This window comes from Oncorhynchus kisutch, linkage group LG28, assembly GCF_002021735.2.
Source record: "Oncorhynchus kisutch isolate 150728-3 linkage group LG28, Okis_V2, whole genome shotgun sequence".
Taxonomy (NCBI): domain Eukaryota; kingdom Metazoa; phylum Chordata; class Actinopteri; order Salmoniformes; family Salmonidae; genus Oncorhynchus; species Oncorhynchus kisutch.
This window is the reverse complement of record NC_034201.2, coordinates 6,919,962-6,934,762: the sequence shown is the minus strand read 5'-3', so window position 1 is coordinate 6,934,762 and position 14,801 is coordinate 6,919,962. Positions and strand designations below refer to the sequence as shown.

The following is a 14,801-nucleotide window of genomic DNA, read 5'->3' as shown; positions in this document are numbered from 1 at the left end:
TCTAAAATCTTCGAAAGCCAGGTTAACAGATCACCGACCATTTCGAATCCCACCGTACCTTCTCCGCTATGCAATCTGGTTTCCGAGCTGGTCATGGGTGCACCTCAGCCACGCTCAAGGTCCTAAACGATATCATAACTGCCATCGATAAAAGATAGTACTGTGCAGCCGTATTCATCGACCTGGCCAAGGCTTTCGACTCTGTCAATCACCACATTCAAATCAAATCAAATTTATTTATATAGCCCTTCGTACATCAGCTGATATCTCAAAGTGCTGTACAGAAACCCAGCCTAAAACCCCAAACAGCAAGCAATGCAGGTGTGAAGCACGTTGGCTTGAAAAAACTCCCTAGAAAGGCCGAAACCTAGAGAGGAACCAGTCTGAGGGGTGGCCAGTCCTCTTCTGGCTGTGCCGGGTGGAGATTATAACAGAACATGGCCAAGATGTTCAAATGTTCATAAATGACCAGTATGGTCAAATAATAGGTCTGGGACAGGTAGCACGTCCGGTAAACAGGTCAGGATTCCATAGCTGCAGGCAGAACAGTTGAAACTGGAGCAGCAGCACGGCCAGGTGGACTGGGGACAGCAAGGAGTCATCATGCCAGGTAGTCCTGAGGCATGGTCCTAGGGCTCAGGTCCACCGAGAGAGAGAGAAAGAGAGAATTAGAGAGAGCATACTTAAATTCACACAGGACACCGCATAAGACAGGAGAAGTACTCCAGATATAACAAACTGACCCTAGCCCCCCGACAAACTACTGCAGCATAAATACTGGAGGCTGAGACAGGAGGGGTCAGGAGACACTGTGGCCCCATCCGATGATACCCCAGGACAGGGCCAAACAGGAAGGATATAACCCCACCCACTTTGCCAAAGCACAGCCCCCACACCACTAGAGGGATATTTTCAACCACCAATTTACCATCCTGAGACAAGGCAGAGTATAGCCCACAAAGATCTCTGCCACGGCACAACCAAAGGGGGGGCGCCAACCCAGACAGGAAGATCACATCCGTGACTCAACCCACTCAAGTGATGCACCCCTCCTAGGGACGGCATGGAAGAGCACCAGTAAGCCAGTGTCTCAGCCCCTGTAACAGGGTTAGAGGCAGAGAATCCCAGTGGAAAGAGGGGAACCGGCCAGGCAGACAGCAAGGGCGGTTCGTTGCTCCAGAGCCTTTCCGTTCACCTTCACACTCCTGGAACAGACTACACTCAATCATATGACCCACTGAAGAGATGAGTCTTCAGTAAAGACTTAAAGGTTGAGACCGAGTTTGCGTCTCTCACATGGGTAGGCAGACCATTCCATAAAAATGGAGCTCTATAGGAGAATGCCCTGCCTCCAGCTGTTTGCTTAGAAATTCTAGGGACAATTAGGAGGCCTGCATCTTGTGACCGTAGCGTACGTGTAGAATGTACGACATTCTTATCGGCAGACTCAATAGCCTTGGTGTCTCTAATGACTGCCTCGCCTGGGTCACCAACTACTTCTCAGATCGAGTTCAGTGTGTCAAATCTTAGGGCCTGTTGTCTGGACCTCTGGCAGTCTCTATGGGGGTGCCACAGGGTTCAATTTTCAGGCTGACTTTTTGACGTCGCTCTTGCTGCTGGTGATTCTCTGATCCACCTCTACGCAGATGGCACCATTCTGTATACATCTGGCCCTTCTTTGGACACTGTGCTAACAAACCTCCAAATGAGCTTCAACACCATACAACACTCCTTCCGTGGCCTCCAACAAATGCTAGTAAAACTAAGTGCATGCTCTTCAACCGATTGCTGCCCGCACCCTCCCGCCCGACTAGCATCACTACTCTGGACGGTTCTGACCTGGAATATGTGGAACTACAAATACCTTGGTGTCTGGTTAGACTGTAAACTCTCCTTCCAGACTCACATTAAGCATCTCCAATCCAAAATTAAATCTAGAATCAGCTTCCTATTTCGCAGCAAAGCCTCTTTCCCTCATGCTGCCGAACATACCCTCGTAAAACTCCTATCCTATCGATCCTTGACTTCGGCGATGTCATTTACAAAATAGCATCCAACACTCTACTCAGCAAACTGGATGTAGTCTATCACAGTGCCATCCGTTTTGTCACCAAAGCCCCATATTCTACCCACCACTGCGCCCTCTATGCTCTCGTTGGCTGGCCCTCACTACATATTTGTCACCAAACCCACTGGCTCCGGGTCATCTAGAAGTCTTTGCTAGGTAAAGCCCCGCATTATCTCAGCTCACTGGTCCCCATAGCAACACCCACCCATAGCACGCGCTCCAGCAGGTATATTTCACTGGTCATCCCCAAAGCCAACACTTCCTTTGGCCGCCTTTCCTTCCAGTTCTCAGCTGCCAATGACTGGAACGGATTGCAAAAATCACTGAAGCTGGAGTCTTATTTCTTCCTAACTTTAAGCAACACTGTACACAGCCAATCTGTAAATAGCACACCCAACTACCTCATCCCCATATTATTACTTACCCTCTTGCTCTTTTGTACCCCAGTATCTCTACTTGCACATCTATCACTCCAGTGTTAATGCTAAATTGTAATTAATTTCACCTCTATGGCCTATTTATTGCCCACCTCCCTACTCTTCTACATTTGCATATAGATTTTTCTATTGTGTTATTGACTGTACGTTTGTGTTTAACTGTGTTTTTGTCACAGTGCTTTGCTTTATATTGGCCAGGTTGAAGTTGAAAATGAGAACTTGTTTTCATCTGGCCTACCTGGTTAAATAAAGGTGAAAGGAAATAAAATAAATATGGACTTGGTATTTTACCAAATAGGGCTCTTCTGTATACCACCCCTACCTTATAAACCCATTAAGGAAAGATACTCCACAAATTTTCTTAAGGCACACCTGTTAATTGAAATGCATTCCAGTTGACTACCTCATGAAGCTGACTGGGGCAGCAGGTAGTCTAGTGGTTAGAGCGTTGGACTAGTAACCGAAATGTTGCAAGATCGAATCGCCGAGCTGTCGTTCTGCCCCTGAACAAGGCACTGTTCCTAGGCCATCATTGAAAATAAGACTTGACTTTAGTTCAAAAGGTACAATTTTTTAAATGGAGAGAATACCAAGAGTGTATAATGCTGTCAAGGCAAAGGGTGGCTACTTTGAGAAATCTCAAATATATTTTGGATTTAACACTTTTTTTGATTAGTACATGATTCCATGTTTGTTATTTCAGTTGACGTTGTCACTATTATTCTACAATGCAAAAAAAAATAGAAACCCTTGTATAGGTAGGTGTCAACTTTTGACTGGTACTAATATATACACACACATAATTTATCCCTTGCTCTTAAAGAAAAAAGGCATATGCCATTTAGCAGACTTATCAAAAGCAACATTTATGCATGCATTTTGTATGGGTGGTCACAGCGGGAATCAAACCCACAATCACACCATTGTAAGCGCTGTGCTCTACCAACTGAGCCAGGGGACCACATATTCACACAAAGCCTTTCTTTCTAAGTTTATTTGTGTTGATAGACTATACAAAGACATTGACAGCGCACATACACGTCCTGATCTCGTCACCTCTGGGGGGGGGGGGGGGGGGAGACCAGGACAGATCAATGTGTAGTGCCCCACTGTTTTTTTAGTCTGACCATTATTCACTGTAACAGTTGACCAAGACTCCCAAAATAGGCATTTCCTATTCTTGCTTGAAGCAGTTATAGTTTGAGTACTGGTACATTAGGTACAAAACACAGTCGGCAATAAATATGAGGCTGATTAGCAGAAAACAAATATTTTAGGGAACTAGAGAGCATTATGATTTAGAAGGAGAGGGTCTACAAAAATGGTGTATGACTGACAGTGAAGGCATGAAGTCAGCAGTATTCAATCATCTCTCTGAAGCATCACAGCACAATGTACAGACTCAGCCTCTGTTCATGTGGATCTGCGGTGTTTGTGCTCGGCTACGAGTGTGACACAGCCTAGAGTTATCTTCCAAACAAGATCCCACAGGCACAGGTTTGATTTGGCAAGATAAATAAAAAAAGTTAACATCCCAACATAAAGCTCTTTATTTAATCTTATATATTTGGATAGGGAACACTCATCAAATAGGAATACTTCTGCCAGTAATGTTAAGGTGACCAGTCTCAGAACAACATTTAGAGTAGGATAATGAAAGGCTCTTCTTACTTCTCTGCTGTGTTTGAAGTGGCCTTTCAACAGAAAAGACAAGAGCCAATCGTGTGGCATGAGCACTGCAAGTAGCAATGACTCCGAGTTAGTCAATGAGGTATGACACCAGTCAGGCACTCTTTTTGGGTGTGGAGTGTTTGGATTAGGGCTCTGGCAGAGGGTCAATGGAAAATAAATGGGTGGCATAAGTTGTTCTTGGCACGGGATGAGGATGTGTGTGTGTGGTGGTGGGAGGGGGTAGGCAAAGAAGATTAGAGTCCATGAAGGCCATTGGCTGAGACGAGGAATGTGATGTGTGAAAAGATAAGTGCATTGATGGAGCATAGGGGAAGGGCATAGGAGACAAAGGGGTGGGGCACAAGAGCCTTTAGCTGGTCGACGTCAGCTTGGTCCATGGGGTGGCGGCACGCACTTCAAAGGGCTGATCATTGGCGAAGATGTGGCTACACAGGTCATCCAGAGGGGGCTCAGGGTCTGTGGTGGCAAATTGTGCAGCATCTTCAATCTCCTTCCTCACCGCAATATCAATCTCCTGCACACATACGGGACAAATGAAGTTTGGTCATTACATCCTCCAAGACATGCTTCTATCAGCTGTAACTATTTACAATGCGTTCCAATCAGGCATTTTTCAAACTTAGTCAAAGATCTGAATCGAATGGCCAGTATATCAGTGAATATTTGAGAATCACCTTGAGCTCCTCTATGCTAGCCATGTTGTTGCTGAGCATACGGTCCTTCAGCATGGAGATGGGGTCGCTCTTACTACGGACCTCCTGGATCTCCTCACGTGTGCGGTAGCTGAGGAAAGAGCGGGGTAGGGGTATGCAGTGTCACTATGGCAGCTAAGATAATGCAGGGAGGAGGCTACTGGGGGACAGAGTACAGGGGGGGGCAATATATTAGAGCACTGAAAGACTAGCTGTTAAATCCCTGGTAGGTCAGCACTAGGTTTCCATCTAATTGGTTCCAGATTTTTATGCAAATATTTGGAGAGATGGATAAATTGGATAGATAGATATGGCTTAATCAATATGCACATTTTCCCACGAGGTGTTTCCATCAAACTGATTTGTTGTGAAGAAAAGGCTGTGTGTGATGATGTGCACATAAAAAGCATTTTTACGGCTATGTTCCCAAAAAAGGCCATGGCTGCGGATCTGTATGTAACCCCCCTCACAGTAACATATCACTGAAATCACTGAGCCTCATCTCCCTCACTAACTTTAAGCATCAGCTGTCAGAGCAGCTTACCGATCATTGCACCTGTACACAGCCCATCTGTAAACAGTCCACCCAACTACCTCATCCCATGTCATTTATTTTTTTGCTCCTTAGCACCCCAGTATCTCTACTTGCACATTCATCTTCTGCACATCACTCTAGTGTTTAATTGCTAAATTGTAATTATTTCACCACTATGGCCTATTTGCTTTACCTCCCTAATCTTAATACAGTTGCACACACCATATACAGATTTTTATATTGTGTTTTTGACTACGTTTATGTGTAACTGTTGTTGTTTTTGTCACACTGCTTTGTTTTCATGGCCAGGTCGCCGTTGTAAATTAGAACGTGTTCTCAACTGGCCTACCTGGTTACATAAAGGTTCAATTTAAAAAAACATACTATGCCAGACACTCAAATGTCCAGATGATCAAATACTTGCCCATGTTTGCTAGATAGCTGGTCAGTCTAACTTATCTAAATCTTATCATGGCCAGATTACGTGGCCAGTGGGCTTGATCCCCAGGGGGCCCCAATTGATTTTGTTGAGTCACTCCGGCATCATATGAACACACATAAGACATGGCAAAATGTGTAGAAGAGATTTAAAATGGCAAATCTCTCTCCACCAACAAGAGGGGTCTGAACAGATCCCACTATGTCGAACAAACAAATTTTCGACATATGAATTTTAACCGACATTTCCTGTTTCCATTAGCCCTGTCATGGCTGTTTTTATGCACCAGGTAAATCATCCACATTAAATGGTTGGATGGAAACCTGTTGTTTACTGATGGGAGTTCAAATAACTTCTCCAGAGAAAATAAAATAGGTAATAATCTACAATAGTAATCTACTAATCCAACAAGAATAGAGTATACAAAACATTAAGAACACCTGCTGTTCCCATTACAGACTAACCAGGTGAAAGAAATGATCCCTTATTGATGTCACCTGATAAATCCACTTCAGTCAGTGGAAATACACTTCATGTCAAACCTGAAGGGGAGGAGACCGGTTAAAGAAGGATTTTTAATCCTCAAGACAACTGGGACATGGATTGTGTATGTGTGCCATTCAGAGGGTGAACGGGCAAGTCTAAATATAAGTGCCTTTGAACGGGGTATGGTAGCAAGTGCCAGGCGCACCAGTTTGTGTCAAGAACTGCAATGCTGCTGGGTTTTTCACACTCAAAGGACATCCAGCCAACTTGGCACTGTGGGAAGCACTTGAGTCATTGGTATACTCTGTGTAGCTGTGAACTTTTACCTGACGCCAGGATCACTCATGCTGTGTCCATGGTAACGGTAGGTCTGGAGCTCCATGAGGATAGGGCCCTGAACACAGATGGAGCAGAGAAACAGACTTAAACACACAAACCTGTATACACAGACAACATTAACAACCCTACATACTGTAAATTTGATGCTCACCTTTCCAGATCGGCAGTGATCAGCTGCAAACTTGGTGGCCTCTCTAACACACAGGACATCCATCCCATCCACCTGGATACAGATACATTGCGTGAGTTTAAGAATGACATGTTTTATGTTGTACAGAAGCGTGAATGTATTAGATAGCGGTCTACCCTGAGGCCAGGAATGTAGTCTCCTCTCTTGTAGTATTCGGTGCTGGCAGAAGAGCGCTCTACTGATGTGCCCATGCCATATTGGTTGTTCTCACAGATGAAGATGATGGGCAACTTCCAAAGAGACGACATGTTATAGGTCTCAAATATCTGACCCTGTGGATGAATACAAATTCAGTCAACAGTTTGGCTCAAATCGAAATTTGAAATGATTGTCCTTCATATGTTCCATGCATGCAGGTTTCAAGAAGCATGTCAAACCTGGTTGGCTGCTCCATCACCATAGAGACTGACACACAGCTGGTCATTGCCCAGGTACTTACAGGCCAGGGCTACACCGGCTCCCAGCGGTACCTGAGGGGAGATTAGGCAGGTGCTATATTTGAGAAGGAGAACCCACCATCTTTGAATGGGATATACAGCTTAGACAAATTATGAGGTTTAAAAAGGAAATCAAAAAGGGATTCTTTCAAATCTAAGATAAATGAATAACGCTAGGCCTTTGAATTACCTGAGCTCCCACAATGCCATTGCCTCCATAGAAGTTTTTAGTGTACATGTGCATAGAGCCTCCTTTTCCCTTAGCAATGCCTCCTCTACGACCTTAGTGAGACAGCAAGGGAAGAAAATAGGAAATGAGGAAAGAAAACAATGAGTGAAAGAGGTGTTTGAATGGTTTGGAAGACAAAATCAGAGGTGCAAAGTACAATGATTAGCTCTTGGTGCTAAGCGATTATTTATTTAACTAGGCAAGTCAGTTAAGAACAAATTCTTATTTACAATGACAGCCTACCAACGGCCAAACCCAGATGACGCTTGGTCAATTGTGCGCAGCACTATGGGACTCCCAATCATGGGCGGATGTGATACAGCCTGGAATCGAACCAGGGACTGTAGTGACATCTTGCACTGAGATGCAGTGCCTTAGACCGATGCACCACTCGGGAGCCCAAATGTTTGTTTCTTTGGGGGGGTTATTAAACAAATAATTGACCGATAGTTTCAATTACTTTAATTCCATTTGGTTATTGGGGGTGAGCCCAATGTTCTGTTTCTCTAGAGAGAAATCAAATCAGTCACGAGAGAAATTAAGTAAAGAACTAAATGGGACGCTGGGCTGAAGGGAGTTGTAGTTTTTATGAAGCAAATATTCAACCTAGTTCAGCACAAAACCGTGGTAATTAACGACACTGACCATAATCCATTGAGCCTGTTCTTTTCCAACTCGGACACAGATTGATACACTTTTACGCCTCCTATGTTAGATTAGATACACACAGATAGCATACGCCACTGCATGAGAAAGTAATGTACACAACGAGAGAGGGATAGAAAGTTTTAAAGTATGCCTTATCTACTTTGAAGAACTAGTAAAATGATTTAATCAGAACATACTTAGGGAAGGCTAGCCTAGCTAAATAGGATGACTAAAGACAGCACAGTATGGGGAGAACACAGAATGTTAAATGGTTGTCTGGCTGGCTGCTACTGTCTGAGCAGATGAGATGACTAAGGAATGAAAAATTATGAAGTCATAAAACTAAGTAATATACACAACTGAAATATTTTATTATGTAATAGTAATTTCCTCCCCCTATAGGGACCTGACAAAGACAATGGAATGTTTTTGCAATTGAATGTTCATCATTTCTAGCTTTGGCATTTCCATAAAAAAAAAAAATAGCTAATCATTGTTTAATAATGCATTTAATGTAAATGTTTGAAAATATATATATATATATATATATATATATATATATATATATATATATATATATATATAAAATGAAACCCATTACTCCCTAATAAATCGAACAGACCTCAAAAAGCAGTACTTGTTCAGCACTATTAGTTATCTATTGGACTGAGTCAAGTCCACTCACCAGTGAGCTCAGCCATGATCTCCCTGACGGTCCCGCCCCTGGTGAGGGTGTAGCCATGGGCGCGGTATGCAGTAATCAGGTGATCTGACAGGGTGATACCCCCCTCAATGCCAACCGCACAGGCTTCCTATCATAGAATAACAAACAATCTGAGCGTTTATAATTGAATGAAGTGCGTCTGCGTGTTCATGCGAGACTGTACGTTTGCTTATACAATACATGAGTGATTGTGTGCACTCTAACCTGGCCATCATACAGGTGACAAAAGCCTCTGATGATCTTCTGCTTGTACAGCTGATCTGCCTTCAGCTCCATGCGTCGTATTGTCTGCATGGTGCGGTAGTACTTCAGCCCCTCCTCCCGGGTCAGAGTGGCCGTCAGGGGTGGGCCTTCCTCCAGACGATGAAGGTCAACTTTCTATAGGAGGGAGCACACAATGAGATCAAGGCGAAAAGTGAGTACCAATCGGCAAAAAAAATAAAAAACGTTTTATTTGTCTTACCTTTATGTCAAAGGTGGCCTCAGGAGTGAAATCAGCATATGAACGTGACGACGCCACCATGCTGGCAGCCTAAAATAAAAACAGGGGACATTGAGAGGTTTCACTCCACGTGTACCTTCTACCAGACGTCACAAATATACCTCGCAAGACCTGCAGTTGGGCAAGTCAGGAGGACAGACCCAAACAGTGAGAAAGGGTGGAGTGAACAACCTTGAGACAAAACATAGCTAACTTCCAGCAGTTGATCCACACACCACAACTAGTGTGGATAAACACTCCATTGTCACCGAGATGGCCAGTGAAAAGTCACTGTCTCAAACACTGAACCAATCAACTAACAAGAATGCCTCGTTGGCTGAAAACAGACATATCCAGAACACTGTATTCACCCTGGAAAAATCTCATGTGTTCAAATGTGAATGTTTAATGGAGAAAGAGAACATAGTGTAGTAGACCAAATATGAATAGAGTTCATTTTGGGGTGAGCAGGTTCGCACAGCCAGTCAATTCAAGCACTCTAGGGAAACAGTGATCACCACACCATGTGCTTAGCCTTAGTGTGAGAAAACAGGTGGATCACTGCACCTGTGCATAAGGGCATGCAGTGTACTGTAAAAGCATGAGTAGTGGTGAGGGGAGGAGTGTAAGAGACAGGGGGGCTGCCAGTACTCACAGCAAGCTGTGGCTCTGGTAAAAGAGCGTCTTCAGTCAAGCTGAGGGCGATCTCAGGGCGTGAAAGCAACATTATGTCTGTATTCTGTCTCCTCTCTGCCAGCTGAGGCTCAGATATGGAAGTGTTGCTGTTTGTACTGATGTCAGGTTCGGGTGGGTTTAATTCCTGAGTCGGTTGGTCTGTTTTTAGAGGTTGTTCTGGTGATGATAGTTCTAGCGTTAGTTGGTCAAAGTCCATTTCTGCTTGTGTTGAAGAGTGGGCTATGATAGGTGCAGCAGATGTTATTGGAGGCTCTGCTAAAGTTGATTCTGATACTTGAGAGGCCATCGCAGCTGACAGTTCAGATGAGTTTGATTCTGGAATAAATGGGTTTGTACTCACGAAGGGTTCGGATAAAGTTAATTCTGAAACAGTCAAGGCTGTATCTGCCTTGAAGGGTTCTGCTTCTGAAACAGTCAGGCCAGTTGCTAAGAGTTCTGGTGAGTTTAGATTTGGTTGCTCTGATACGGATAACTCTGAGACTGACGGGTCCGTATTGATCACATGGTGAAGTGATAGATCTGCAAATGGTTTGTCAGTGTCAAATAACTCCTCTTCAGGTTTACTGTTGAAGACAGGGAACGGATCGACTAGTGTGACTTCTAGGGGTTCTTCTTCAGGTATTAGTCTGCTGGCAATTGTACGTTCTGTGGTCAGTACAGCACTGGGGTCTATTTCAGTAAATGTTTGATCAGTCATTGGTCTTTTGAAATTGTCTGCTAGAGGACTGTGTGAGATGGAGTATAAATCTGTGTCTGGCTTGTAGGGTCGTAGTGCTGGATCAGGTGGAGAGGTTGTGTCAGCATACTGCCCCTGGACTGCCAGCAGCTGCAAAACAGCCCTGCGCATGGAGGACTGGGGAGAGAAGAGCCAGGCAGATAAGTCACTGCAGAGTCAACACCCACTGAGAGGTTTGAAAGCAGCAGCAGTTGACTCCTCCAGCTCAAACATGTAAAGGTATTTTGGTTGTTCTGAAGGTGTTGATCCAGTTCAATACTAAAAAAAGCTTTTCTCAACAAAGTGCATCATCTGAGTTTTGTTTCATCGGGAATACGATAGTGTTATTCCACATAACTACTGCACCAATTAAAGCCCTTTAAAAAGAAATAGGCTAGTTCTACACCACATTCTCTGCACTAAACTTACAAACCAGACAACTTTCCATTCACAACATAAAATAAACAGTACCTACCAATCAGACCACATTTGGCTTAGCCAAATAGCACAAAGCATCTGCGCTAGCCTGTTGGCTCTGACACCACTAGCCAATGTGAAATAAGTAAGTCTAGCTAGAAGCTATATGAGATAGGTCAGTGTGCATGTGAGAATGAATAGCTCAGAATTTTCAAAAATCAACAAGGTGAGGGATAGGAATATAGTAAAGCATGATTTCGTAAAGAGAAAATTAAACAAACTGTTTTTCTATTGGCGGGTTGGGTAAATACAATGTTGAAGGATGCTGGAAAGGGACAAAAGTATTCATTGAGTTTAAGTATGGCACATACCATGTGAAAGGGAAATAAATCATTTGGATTAAAGCTGGAGTGCAAAACAGGCAGTCAGGCATCACAGGGATTGTTACTTGAGTTAAACCACATCTTACCTCTGACACAACCTGGGCTCCCTATAAGGCAGCCATTAGGAGAGAGAACCAAAGGGGAAAAGTGAGATAACGGAAAGAGATCAATTAGAGCATCACGAGATTGTCAGACATGAAGACTACATTTTCAACAATTATGTGCCACATCAAATGTTTGACTTGAGTTTATCCATGGTGGCCAAGCCAGCCAATCACACATTTTTAGTTCCCTGTGATTACCTTCACAACACTGATCCTATCTCATCATACGGACACTTCCGTCAGAAGCTTTTTCACATCATTAAGACCTTACCATTGGGAATCTTGATTAATAGCTGACATTGTGGCACAGAAACAAAAACAACCAATGATGTGATATGAGGAGACGCTCTCGCATCTAACGTTATTAGACTGCCTTTGATGAAGATGCTGCTGGAGGGAAGGCTTGTTAAAGGTCAAATCTTGTGACACGTTAACAGCTAGGTAAACGATTGGCTAGTTAGCTAACTATATAAAGTACCGGTAACGTAGGCCTTTAATATGATTCGCTAGGATGGATCTTAGCTAGCAGGTTAATTTAACTACAGCTAGGCAACAGTCCTGTGTATCTAAAGCCAGGCAAGCTAACGCTACCCCGGTACGCGTACGAATTGGGGCCTTGCTGTCTAGCAAGGTCAGGACGGCAGCTGGTCTTGTTTAAGAAAAAGGCATGGGGCCCTTAGTATAAGGATACAAAGGTACTACACAAAAACAATACTTACATGTCTGCTTGCACTACCCCTCAGTACGTTGGAGATTATTGTCAGCATCTTTTGCATACTATCGTGCTGCCACCGACCTGCGGTCTCAGAACGTTTCTCCCCTCCCTTCTGCTGCCTGTCTCCTTCGATGAGGTTAAACGGCGATGGCATCCAATAAATGTTGCATTACTGCCACCTACTAGACTGGAGTATAACTCCCTTATACTTTGCTGGGGAAAAATCTTCAAACTTTGGTCATTTGAATATGCTGTGTAGTGTTAGGGCGAAACCCAAAACGTGCACCAGTTGGGGTCCCGAGGAAACGCTGGGTTACATGCTGACCAGACCGGACACGTCGCGTGCGCCGCAAAATAAATGTAGAAACCCATGTTATTCAATTATTGCACCCACACTGCTCGCGCACGCCAACGAGCATCAGCGACGCCAAGGGATAAAATAGAACTCATTCCTATTTCTGACGCAGATCGCGCTGCAAGTCCTGCCTCTCCCATCTCCTCATTGGTTTATAGGAGCAGGTACCAGTGTGCCATCTCCTCATTGATTATACCCACGTGGGTGATTTGAAAGACGAGCTGTTTTGCCGGTAGTCGTGGTAATACAATGAAAGTTTAGATGCGATCACCATATAAATTAAACGATGAAAAAAAACTGGAAGGAGGAGAGATGACTAGAAACGATTCTGTTGGCTGTTGTATGTGTGGATTAATTGTCGGAGTAGAGGTCCTTGTGCATTTCAGGTAAAATAACAACTCAATGTTTATGTCCCAGAACAAATTAGCTAGCAACAGCAAGCTAGCTAAATAGGACAAATTAACGTTAGCTAGTAAGTGCAAGCTAACTAGCTAAATTACCATACATGTTTAATGCTTTTCGACCTGTCCCCAAATTAATGTAATTGTTTCAGAGTTTGTTTTGATATTTTTACCTGCGTGTCGTGATCGCGTTTGGTGCGGGGGGGCAAAATAAATGAATGCACGACAGCACACGATAGCGCAGGTTTGGGTTCGGTGTTAGGGTTTACTGCAGGGACGTCCCACGGTTTCAAGATAACGCCGACCCTTCTAAATGCACAGTTTAGAGATAGGACAAGCGCATAGGCCGGGGTAGCTATAACTAGGTAAAATAAAGCAGATTTCCTCTTCAATCATTAGATTGCAAAAGGAATGACTGCATACGAAGCAAGTACTTAAAAATAGTCATGAAAAAGGACGATACATAAACTGGTTTAGACTGTATAAACAAGGACCTTCAGAGGATTAAATTGGATAAGTAAGTGTATTTCAAATACTGACAATACATCCTTCACATCCCTCTTAAGCATGAGTAACACAATATACATTTTATTGTTGGGACCCTTTAGAATTATAATGATATATCCAATTTAATAGACACTTTTTCCCAAATGCAACAATTTACATGTTTTTTAAAACTTTTTATTTTTACATATGGGTGGCCCCAGCGGGAATCGAACCCACAACCCGTGGCTTTGTAAGCGCCATGCTCTACCGACTGAGCCACAATAATTATTTTAATGCTTTCATCGCATTGTTTTTACATAGTTTTATATAGCCAAATCAATCCTTATCACACACTAGAGAAAGGGCAAGTACCCCTGGAAAGGGTTCAATCGAGGTCAAAACTACGTGTGCACATGAAATAAGAGCACCCCCTACATGCATTTGTAGTTCTTGGAGAAAGATGGCGGAAACAGATGTTCTGTTTGAAACCAACGGCGCATCGGGTAAAGATGAGAGAGCACAGAGAGTCCTAATGAGTGTGTTACAGTGGCAAAAAAGAAAGAAAACAAGAGAAGTAAAGTTGTGGGGAAATCCAAGCCTACTCTAGACTAGTTTTTTGTCAAAGTTAGGGTTTTGGATCAATGCTACCTGTGGTATCCATTTGACGTCTCAAGGAAAATCTGGGATGCGTTGGAGGATAATGTGTTGTGGATAAGAGTCACAACAAGTGGTCTTAAACTTTATGTGTGTCTGCGGAGCAGAAAAAGCATGCTTTGCACCTCAAACACATCAGGGGTGGAATGTTTCATGTATGGAATTTTTAATCAGGGCGCCTATCCAGGGGGTTATCTCTGGGGTGGCGTATGAAGTGAATGCAGATTATATACCTGAGGAAGTAGGTGAAGTGATTGGTTCACGTCTATTGACCAGTACGGTAGATCGAGTAAAGAAATTCACTTAATTCATGCTATTGTTCTTTGATGAAGAGTCTCTCCCTTCTCATGTAAAGTTAGGATTTATGAGATACTCTGTAAGAGTTTTTGTACACAAGCCCCCTTCAGTGTCATTAATGCAAAAGATTCGGTCATGTGTCAAGTGTATGCAGATGGGAAGAATATCGTACGCCAGCTGA

At 43.5% G+C, this 14,801-nt stretch overlaps 2 protein-coding genes across 5 annotated transcripts in view; one reads left to right on the top strand and one right to left on the bottom strand.

The window, feature by feature from the left end:
* Nucleotides 1-3,484: 3,484 nt before the first annotated feature.
* On the bottom strand, nucleotides 3,485-12,905 carry LOC109872568 (pyruvate dehydrogenase E1 component subunit alpha, mitochondrial). Of its 4 annotated transcripts, XM_020463848.2 has the most exons (13): nucleotides 12,432-12,851; nucleotides 11,695-11,715; nucleotides 10,053-10,946; nucleotides 9,380-9,448; nucleotides 9,121-9,294; nucleotides 8,878-9,004; nucleotides 7,506-7,597; nucleotides 7,256-7,348; nucleotides 6,995-7,150; nucleotides 6,840-6,911; nucleotides 6,676-6,743; nucleotides 4,872-4,980; nucleotides 4,038-4,711 (listed from the first exon to the last, which is right to left on the bottom strand). In XM_020463848.2, exons 1-13 carry the CDS (start codon nucleotides 12,579-12,581, stop codon nucleotides 4,547-4,549), a joined length of 2,190 nt encoding a protein of 729 aa, XP_020319437.1. In that variant the 5' UTR covers nucleotides 12,582-12,851; the 3' UTR covers nucleotides 4,038-4,546. The 4 variants fall into 4 exon arrangements, with proteins under 4 accessions (XP_020319439.1, XP_020319438.1, XP_020319440.1 ...); XM_020463850.2 differs by lacking the exon at nucleotides 10,053-10,946 and having other exon boundaries at nucleotides 3,485-4,711; nucleotides 12,432-12,773; XM_020463849.2 differs by lacking the exon at nucleotides 11,695-11,715 and having other exon boundaries at nucleotides 4,032-4,711; nucleotides 12,432-12,856.
* prdx4 (peroxiredoxin 4) overlaps nucleotides 9,219-14,801 on the top strand; it is a 24,623-nt gene continuing 19,040 nt past the window's right edge. The window contains exons 1-2 of the transcript XR_004205994.1: nucleotides 9,219-9,331; nucleotides 10,858-13,168. The gene's annotated coding sequence lies outside the window, so the exon portion shown is untranslated. The remainder of the gene's footprint in view (nucleotides 9,332-10,857; nucleotides 13,169-14,801) is intronic.